At 44.4% G+C, this 10881-nt stretch overlaps 1 protein-coding gene across 1 annotated transcript in view; it reads left to right on the top strand.

Annotated features, from left to right (window-relative positions):
• The first annotated feature begins 3808 nt into the window (after positions 1 to 3808).
• arhgap22a (Rho GTPase activating protein 22a) overlaps positions 3809 to 10881 on the top strand; it is a 395268-nt gene continuing 388195 nt past the window's right edge. Inside the window, exon 1 of the mRNA XM_085970362.1 lies at positions 3809 to 4003. Coding sequence (XP_085826488.1) covers positions 3818 to 4003 — 186 coding nt within the window. The 5' untranslated portion in view covers positions 3809 to 3817. The remainder of the gene's footprint in view (positions 4004 to 10881) is intronic.

The raw sequence follows: 10881 nt of genomic DNA, 5'->3' as shown, positions 1-10881 counted from the left end.
CTGCTCTAACATTTGAACATGGGAATTTGGGGGAGGAGCAGAAAAATATTCTGAATCCAGCAGTTTGCATTGTTTAGGAAGGGCGTCAGTCAGTGAGATGCTCAAGTGTCTCCATGTAGCAGCCTAGCCGAGAACAGATTATATTCTGTACGGTCAAACGTCTCTATAGATCAAAGCTGAGACCAACAGGAAGGGGTGGGGAGTGGGCTTCATACAACTTTAATTTGTTGAATTCTCTAATGGGTTATCATAACTGAATTATTGAATTCTTACTGCAACATCTGCAGATGTCTTAAAATATTAATTTTCCAACCCTCAGTGTTTCTTGACCACAGCAACCCGTTAGCTTTATTATTTTTCATGTTTTTGGATATGTACTTGCCAAGTTGTGGCAACTTGCCCGTAATGTGATGGGCCAGCTAGTGTCACTCGGTAGTGCTCTCACTTCAACGTCAGAGGGTTGTGGATTCAAGTTCCATTTCAGCACATAACTGAGCCTGCCATTTCAGGCAAGTGTTGCAATACTGTAGGTGCCGTCTTTCAGATGAGACAGGGGGTGATGTCAGGAAGCACTTCTTCACACAGAGGGTAGTGGAAATATGGACGCAATCCTCCAAAAAGCTGTCAAGGCTGGGGGTGGGGTGGGAGGACAATTGAAAATTTCAAAACTGAGATTGATAGAGTTTTGTTAGGCAAGGGTATTAAGGGTTATGGAACCAAGACGGGTAGATGGAGTTAAGACACAGATCAGCCATGATCTAATTGAATGGCAGAACAGGCTCGGGGGGCTGAATGGCCGACCTCTATTCCAATGTTCTTCCTAACTTTAGGCCCCATCTACCATTCCGGGTGGATGTAAATGATCCTATGGCATTATCGAAGAGAACGATCACTGGCCAACATTCCTTCCTCAACTACTTGAAATTATATTACACTAGCTGGGGGGGCCCGGCATTGCCAGGGCAGTTTACAGGGCGGCGCGGTTCACGGCCGCCCGCTGCCGCTCCCCCGCTCTGTGTCTTGGGCTGAGTGGTTGTGAGGCCCGGCCCGAGTGACCCCAACTCACCTCCCGCTCCGGCGGGCTGACGTAGCTGGCCCACTCGCTGTTGAGGAAAAGCAAGGGGGAAAATGGCGGCTACGTTTCGGGAGGCTGCAGGATTAGGTCCCGCCCGTGACGCACTGATTGGTCAACCATCAGGTCACTGAACTGTAGGATTGGTCAACCATCACGTCACTCAACGCTAATGAGCGGTAGGATTGGTCAGCCGCTAATGAGCGGATTTTTGAACGTTTTTTGTATACTGTCCAAACAATTTTTGTCTGACAAAAAAGTAAATATGCCTATGACACTCCCCTGATCATCAGCTTTCTTTTGCTATAACATATGTGTAGGTACGCTCTATAACTTTTGAGTGTATAGCGGACAGACGGACAGACGGACAGACGGACAGACGGACAGACAGACGGACAGACACCACTATCCTTTTATATATCCTTTTATATATTTAGGTTGTACCATCTTTCGGATGAGACGTTAAACCCAGGCCCCGTCTGCTCTCTCAGGTGGATTAAAAGATCCCGTGGCACTACTTCGAAGAAGGGCAGGGGAGTTATCCCCGGTGTCCTGGTCAATATTTGTCCCTCAATCAACATAACAAAAAACCAGATTATCTGGTTATTATCACATTGCTGTTTGTGGGAGCTTGTTGTGCGCAAATTGGCTGCCGCATTTTCCACATTACAACAGTGACTACACTTCAAAAAAGTACTTCATTGGCTGTAAAGTGCTTTGAGGCATCCGGTGGTCGTGAAAGGCACTATATAAATGCAAGTCTTTCTTTTCTTAAGGTGGAAAATCTCTGCTTTACACAGAGGGAGAAATTAAATTAAAATAGGTAAAAGGAACTGATGCTGAGCCATGAGGAGAGAGACGGGAGGGGTGACTGAAAGGTTGGCCAAAAATAGGTTTTGAGAACATTTTTAAAGGTGGAGCAAAGAGAAAAGTAGAGATGTAGAGGGATTTAGGGAAGTGCCCACGTGAACAGGAGCAAGGCACCTGAAGGCTTTTCCACCAGTGATAGGGCAAATAGAGGGAGGGATATATGTACAGGAGGACAGAGGTGGAAGACCGAAGGACACAGGAGGGAGATGTAAAGCTGGCGGGGTTGCAGAAAGAGGGTGGGTGAAGCTTTGGAGAGATTTGAAGATGAGAAGCAGGATTTGAAATTTCATGAATTGGGTACAGCGTAGGTCAGCAAGGATGGGCAAGCAGGAATTAGTGTGAGACAGGATGCATGCAGCCGAGTTTGGACAAGTTGGAGTTTATGGAGGGTGGAGGCCAGCAACAAGCCCATAGGAGTAATCAAGTCTGGAGGTTGCAAAAGTAACTACCCGCCCACGATTGACACACTGTGGCTGCAGTATGTGCTATCTACAGGATGCACTGCAGCACTTTGCCAAGCTTTCTTGGACACCACAAGCTGAAGGGTTGGCCAAAAATAGGTTTTGAGAAGATTTTTAAAGGTGGAGCAAAGAGAAAAGCAGAGATGTAGAAGGATTTAGGGAAGTGTGATCTCTACCCTCAGGAAGGACAAGAACAGCAATGTCATGGGAATTCCATCAACTTCAAGTTCTCTTCCAAGTCACACAGCATCCTAAGTTCAGCATCTATTACAATTTCTTCATTGTTGCGGAGTCAAAATCCAGGTAAAAGGACTGCAGCAGTTCAGGGCGAAGGCCCACCACCACCTTTTCAGGGCTACTAGGGATGGGCAATAAAGGTGGTCTTAGCAACATTGTCCAAACTCCCATAAACAAATTTTGTAAAAATATAGAGACTGAGCCTGTGCTTGCGGATGATATCACGGAAAGGTAGCATGTAGAGAGGAGAGGGAGCAGAGTGGATCAAAAAACAGGCTAACTGGCCATTCATTTCAATTTTATTGTTTGTGGGATCTAATTGCAAGTAAGTTGTTGCTACTCAAAGAAGAGCAGGGGAGTTTTCCTGGTGTCCTGTTCAACATTTATCTCAACCAACACCTAAAACACAGATGATCTGGTCATTTATTTCATTGGGGTTTGTGAGAGTTTGGTTTGAGTAAATTGGCTGCCGCGTTTCCTACCTTACAACTGTGAGTACACTTCAAAGGTAGTGCATTGGCTGTAAAGCGCGTTGGGATGTCCTGAGGGGCATGAAAGGTGCTATGTAAATACAAGTTTTTATTTCTTTCCTCTATTTGTAAGATCAACCTCGTATGTGACCCTCGAAGCCAGAGAGCTTGGACATTCCTGCTCTAATTAAAAAGCTAGCTTATTAAGTCAAACCTTAGATCACATGTCTCGGGTAGATTGTGGAATGTTCTTAAGTGAAACACAGAACGGAGGGCTGATTAAAGTCTCAGGCAATCGTAAAGCAACCAGCAATTGAATTGCGATCTACAATGTTTGAGAAGTGGGTTTTCCTCATCACATAAATACTTCTTCAAGGTGACTTACTCCCCGATGTAGAATTGTGATGCTTTTAGATCCTTGCAATAGGTGATGCAATCATTGTTTCTGGATTTTTACAATGATTTCCTTTAATAATTTAGCTTTGCGCCAAAATATTGAAAAAAATACACCAGTGGAAATTAATCGGATCCCAAGCTCATTCGATGGAAATTTCAAATGCAATTTCTACGTTATTTCTTGTTCAGTGAAACAGTTAAACATTGGTAGCAATAGATTCTGTTCAATATTTACTCTGGTACATTTGAAATGATGTCTTCGTAATTCTGTAATTTTTTTTTTGTTGCTTTTGCCAGCCCGGTCAAAAAGCATGGTGATGGGAGAGCAGACCCGACCCCCCAGCAGGCCATCCTCACCCAGTCTCCAGGAACGAGCATTGAAATCAGGATGGCTGAAGAAACAGAGAAGTATCATGAAGAACTGGCAGCAGCGCTGGTTTGTGCTGAGGGGAGAACAGCTCTCCTATTACAAAGATGAGGAAGAGAATAAACCTCAGGTAAGGCAATTGTGTCATATTTTCATAAAAGCTCCTGGCTGCCTTAAAACAATGACATAGAAACATAGAAAAACAGGAGCAGGAGTCGGCCATTCGGCCCTTCGAGCCTGCTCCGCCATTCAATATGATCATGGCTGATCCTCTATCTCAATACTATATTCCCGCTCTTTCCCATGCCCCTTGATGCCTTTTGCGTCTAGGAATCTATCTATCTCCTTCTTAAATATATTCAGTGTCTTGGCCTTCTGTGGTAGAGAATTCCACAGGTTCACCACCCTCTGAGTGAAGAAATTTCACCTCATCTCAGTCCTAAATGTCCTACCCCGTATCCTGAGACTGTGACCCCTCGTTCTAGGCCCCCCAGCCAGGGGAAACATCCTCCCTGCATGCAGCCTGTCTAGCCCTGTCAGAATTTAAACGTTTCAATGAAATCCCCTCTCATTCTTCTAAACTCTAGTGAATACAGGCCTAGTCGACCCAATCTCTCCTCATACGACAGTCCTGCCATCCCAGGAATCAGTCTGGTGAACCTTCGCTGCACTCCCTCTATGGCAAGTATATCCTTTCTTAGGTAAGGAGACCACAACTGCACACAGTACTCCAGGTGTGGTCTCACCAAGGCCCTGTATAACAGTAGTAAGACATGCTTGCTTTGACCCTGTAAGGGACACATAGTAGTTGACTATCCCTGCATCTTATCACTGGCTCGCACTAACATTAGAAGAATTAACACAGTAAGGTCCTTTTTGATAGGTCATCAAATCACATACTGAACAATGACGTATTTATAATTCACTAGTTTGTGTATCTATTTTATACCTATTATTACTGCAAGTTATTTTCCTCCCTGTTCCATTTGACTCGTGCAGCTGTCAGACTGCGGGGGTTAGTTCACTGAACTGTTCCCACTTTCCCTCCTGTTGAGGAGGTGGCATAGGTTGATTCTCCCTCTGGGAAAACACCTTCACCCTCCCCAACTATCTATCTCCCCAAGCAGACCGCAAGACTGTGTTTACTCAATGAAGGTGATGCTAACTAAGGTTATCCCGTTGTTTCAGAAACATTCTCATGCTGAGTGATATTAAAAGTACAAAAAAAAAGTGCTAAAGGGATTAGTGTGCAGTGGAGATTCATTGTTACATTAGATAACAATTATAGGCTTTAAATCAGACCCTTTAAAGGATTCAAATAATTGAAACCAGGATTAATTCATAGCACAAAACACCTATTAAAGTGTTAAAAAGACACTGCCATTTGACTCAAATATTTATTGCATCCATTTTCTTTTTATTACCAGAAGAAAGCACTTTTCTCATGTGTTATTGCTAATGAAATGAAGATTGAGATTATATAAACGACACACAGCAGCACACCTCATGAATATATAAGAACATAAGAACATAAGAAATAGGAGCAGGAGTAGTCCATTTGGCCCTTCGAGACGGCTCCGCCATTCAATAAGATCATGGCTGATCTTCTACCTCATCTCCACTTTCCTGCACTATCCCCATATCTCTTGATTCCCTTAATATTCAAAAACCTATCATAACATAATAAATAGGAGCAGGAATAGGCCACTTGGCCCCTCGAGCCTGCTCCGCCATTCAATAAGATCATGGCTGATCTTGGGCTCAAAGCCACTTCCCCGCCCGCTCCCTATGACCCTTCACTCCCTTATCTTGCAAAAATTTGTCTATCTCCACCTTAAATATATTTAATGACCCAGCCTCCATGGCTCTCTGGGGCAGAGAATTCCACAGATTTATGACCCTCTGAGAGAAGAAATTCCTCCTCATCTCAGTTCTAAAAGGGCGACCCTTTATTCTAAAACTGTGCCCCCGAGCTCTAGATTTCCCCACGAGGGAAAACATCTTCTCTGCATCTACCTTGTCGAGCCCCCTCAGTATCTTTTATGTTTCAATAAGATCACCTCTCATTCTTCTAAATTCCAATGAGTATTGTAGCTTCCAAAAGCTCTTGTAATAATTTGTCCGTGACTACACAAACCACTCTGGGTACAGGTATATTGTGTATCAGTAAAACAGGTTTATTAAGCATTAACATCCAGTAGAAAGAAGTAATACTTAACAAGAAGGTAGTCACAGTCTTGTTCGTTTGAGCCTCAGCGTTCCTTCCGAGCGACTGTGACGCAGCCTCTTTATTCTCTTGCTGTTTTCTCTTGACTGAAGCTCGTTTCTCTGGTTTCTTGCTGTGTTCTGTTGACTGAAGCTCCTTCAACTCTGATTACTTGATGCGCGCTGCCTTCAGTGTTCAAGATCTGTATCTTTATACACTTTCCTTTCTTTTGCCTACGTGACTGCAACCAGCTATCTGACACCTAGCACACGTTTTACGACCTTGTTGATCCCACTCGGTCTAGCTTTGTGCATATCAAAGTGCCTTTCATCTTCAGATGTTCTCTTTCCAAAGACCATTTCCCAAGATGTTGTCTAAGCAATCTGTCCAGTTTATAGTGGTATCACTGAGGGGTGCCTTCCATTTTTCTCTCTCTTCTCTTCTCTTATCTCTTTTCCATCACATTACTGAATACCATGTTCCTGATAGTCTCCATAAACTTAGCACTACATTCCATTACTTCAGTAATTGAAAACAGAGCGAGTTTCAGTCAGGTTGGCATAATTTCCCATCCTGCTTTTCTCTCAGCCATTCGCCATTTTATACAGGCTTTTCGGCTTTTAACATACAATTTCACACATTATAGTTATACAAAAATGTTTACTAAATCATACAAATGCACCCTATCCTACAGTATAGGCCCAGCCTGCTCAATCTTTCCTCAGAAGTCAACCCCCTCATCTCTGGAATTAACCTAGTGAATCGTCTCTGAACTGCCTCCAATGCAAGTATATCCTTCCTTAAATAAGGAGACCAAAACTGTACGCAGTATTCAAGGTGTGGTCTCACCAATACCCTGTACAGTTGTAGCAGGACTTCCCTGCTTTTATACTCCAACCCCCTTTGAAATAAAGACCAACATTCCATTTGCCTTTTTGATTACTTGCTGTACCTGCATGCTAACTTTTTGTGTTTCATGCACAAGGACCCCCAGGTCCCTCTGAACTGTAGCATTTTGTAATCTCTCTCCATTTAAATAATAATTTGCTTTTTTATTTTTCCTGCCAAAGTGGATAACCTCGCACTTTCCTACATTATACTCCATCTACCAAATGTTTGCCCACTCACTTAGCCTGTCTATATCCCTTTGCAGATTCTTTGGGGGAGAAATTGGGTGAGTAGTGCCACCTGTTAGCGCCTAAAGAGGCAGTCAGTGGCTGTAGCACCACTGGCTGCGTCTCCCGCGATATTCAGTAGGGGCGCTAATGGTGGCGTTAGGCATTTGCGCTGCACCGCCACCAATGACGTCATCGGTGTGCGCAGCGCCCCATTCGTGCCCTGTTCGCGATATTTGGTAGCGAACGCCGCAGTTGCGCCGTTCGCTACCCGTGCCCGGTTCACGGGGCCTTACTGTGCCGGCAGCGGCGCAAGTTAAGGTGGAGGTGCGGGGCGGCCGCTTTTTCGGCGGCCGCCTGCCAGCACCTCCGTCCCCGGCCTCCTAACCCGCCCCCCCCCCCATGGCATTGCCGGCTGTTTCCCGAGAGCCCAGCACTTCTCCTTGGTGCCGGGCTCATTTGCCGGCACTCGCGAGCGGGGATCGCGCTGTTGCAGGCACCTCCCCCTTAACAGTGGGAGGAAGGCCTGCAGTACCGCAGCATACCGCTGCGGCACGTTGCGCTGCGATAATCAGTTTCAGCGCCCTAAGAGGGACGCGGAGCGCCTCGAGCCTCGCCCCGTGTCCCTCGAGCGGCACTGAAACTGAATTTCTGGCGATCGGTATTACTCCGATCGCTGCGCTAAATCCTGCGCTCAGGCGACTTTTGCGCCACTTTGGCGCCCCAACCCAATTTCTAGGCTTTTGAGTCCTCTGCTCAACTTGCTTTCCCACCCATCTTTGTATCATCCGCAAACTTGGCTACATTACACTCGGTCCCTTCATCCAAGTCATTAATGTAGATTGTAAATAGTTGAGGCCCCAGCACCAATCCCTGTGGCACCCCACTAGTTACCGTTTGCCAACCGGAAAATGACCCATTTATCCCGACTCTCTGCTTTCTGTCAGTTAGCCAATTCTCTCTCCATGCGAATATATTACCCCCAATTCCATGAGCTCTTATCTTATGCAGTAATCTTTTATGTGGCACCTTATCGAATGCCTTCTGGAAATCCAAATACACCACATCCACTGGTTCACCTTTGTCCACCCTGCTCATTACCTCCTCAAAGAACTCCAGCAAATTTGTTAAACATGATTTCCCTTTCATAAAATCATGCTGTCTCTGCTTGACTGCATTATGATTTTCCAAATGCCCTGCTACTGCTTCCTTAATGAAGGACTCCAACATTTTCCCAACGACAGATGTTAGGCTAACTGGTCGATAGTTTCCTGCTTTCTGTCTCCCTCCTTTCTTAAATAGGGGTGTTACATTTGCGGTTTTCCAATCTGCTGGGACCTCTCCAGATTCCAGGGAATTTTGGTATATTGCAACCAATGCATCCACTATCTCTGCAGTCACTTCTTTTAAGACCCTGGGATGCAGGCCATCTGGTCCAGGGGACTTGTCATCTTTTAGTCCCATTATTTTACCAAGTACTATTCCTTAGTGATTGTCTTTAATTCCCCCCTCCCTGTGGCCCCTTGATTATCCATTATTGGGATGTTGTTAGTGACTTCTACTGTGAAGACAGATACAAAATATTTGTTCAGAGTCTCTGCCATTTCCCGTTCCCCATTGTTAATTCCCCAGTCTCATCCTCTAAGGGACCAATGTTTACTTTAGCTACCCTCTTCCTTTTTATATACCTGTAGAAGCTCTTATTATCTGTTTTAATGTTTCTTGCCAGTTTATTCTCATAATTTATCTTCTCTATTATTTTTTTAATCATCCTTTGCTGGTTTTTAAAAATTTCCCAATCTGGTCTCCCGCCAATCTTGGCAACATTGTATGCCTTCATTTTCAATTTGATACCATCCTTTACTTCCTTAGTTAGCCACGGATGGTGCTCCCTTCTCTTAAAATCTTTCTTTCTCACTGGAATATATTTTTGTTGAGAGTTATGAAATATCTCCTTAAATGTCCGCCACTACATTTTAACTGTCTTACCCTTTAATTTATTTTTCCAGTCCACTTTAGCCAGTTCTGCCCTCATGCCACTGTAATTGCCTTTGTTTAAGATCAGGACACTGGTTTGAGGTACAACTTTCTCACCCTCCAACTGAATTTGAAATTCAACCATGCTATGATCACTCTTTCCTAGAGGATCCTTTACTGTGAGATCATTTATTAATTCTGTCTCATTACATAGTACCAGATCCAAGATAGCCTGTTCCCTGGTTGGTTCCATTACATACTGTTCTAGAAAACCATCCCAAATGCACTCTATGAACTCCTTCTCAAGGCTACCATGGCCAATTTGATTTGTCCAATCAATATGGAGATTAAAATCACCCATGATTATTACCGTACCTTTTCTACAGGCCTCCATTATTTGTTGATTTATACTCTGTCCAACAGTATTGCAACTGTTCAGGGGCCTGTAGACTACGCCCACCAGAGACCTTTTCCCTTTATTATTTTTATCTCCACCCAAATCGATCGCTGTCTTGAATATACTCAACGACGGAGCCTCCACAGCCCTCTGGGTAGAGAAGTCCAAAAATTCACCACCCTCTGAGTGAAGAAATTCCTCCTAATCTTAGTCCTAAATTCTGAGACTTTGACCCCTGGCCCTAGACTCCCCAGCCAGGGGAAACATCCTCCCTGCATCTACTCTGTCAAGCCCTGTAACAATTTTGTATGTTTCAATGAGGTCACCTCTCATTCTTCTAAACTCTAGAGAATATGGACACAAACAGGCAAAGGAGGAATGGGGGTGGGGGTGGGCAGAGACCCAAATCAGTGTTGGTGAGATGGTTTTTTTTGGAATCTATTGAAGGTAAGGAGAACTAGTTTGGAAGAAATTCCAAAGAGCAGGGATATAAGGGTAAATTTTCTGCTGCAGACCTCCTGGCGTGGAACTATAACTGCTGAGGTTGCATATTAGGAAATTCACAATGAGATGGAAACTCAAGGGTTGGGAATGTGCAATTTTCCAATTCCACATGGACCAAACGGAAAATTTACCCTATGGTGACTGAAAAATCAGTCTCTGATTGTGGAACACAGGGAGAGGGAACAAGTAGGGGTCTAGATCCAGAAGGGCAGAGGGCATGGGTGGGACATGTGAATCGAGAAGATCCTTCAGATAGGATGAATTTGAAAACACTGTCCTTTAGACTCATGTGCTATGACCTTCATTCTGGTAAAAGCCTCCTAATGTGTGTACAAGATGATAAGACTGCTCCACATCAGCAGATTCTCATTGAGCTCCTGTCACTGGTTAACATTCACACACATGTGTTGGATTGATATGTCAGTACAATCCCATCTGGTGGAGGGACAGAGAAGAGTGCAGATGTTATGATAGCGCTCAGATATCACAGGAAATGCCATTTAAAGCTGATCATGTTCCCAAAGTGACACTAAATTCTCATTGCTATAATGCTGTAAAACTTATTTTTCTAAATTGTGCTCGTCCTCTTCTGAAGGCAATGATTCATGCTGGGGGCGGTGCCACAGTTGCAGGTGACCTCCCAACATCTCATCCAAATGACCACTCCTCAAGTGTCAACTAGGCAACAACCATCAACAGGCTGCTTGGTATTGTGATTATCACAGCCAAACCTAACCTTGTCTTCAGCCAATGTCCACACACAAATATTCCAGCAGGATCCATTGGGCAGAGATCCCCGGAGTGAGAAT

The sequence above is a fragment of the Somniosus microcephalus genome, chromosome 29 (assembly GCF_052327205.1).
Source record: "Somniosus microcephalus isolate GS21.2 chromosome 29, FLI_Smic_1.0, whole genome shotgun sequence".
Classification (NCBI taxonomy): Eukaryota; Metazoa; Chordata; class Chondrichthyes; order Squaliformes; family Somniosidae; genus Somniosus; species Somniosus microcephalus.
Note: the sequence above shows the minus strand (reverse complement) of the source record. Positions and strands in the feature narration are given on the sequence as shown.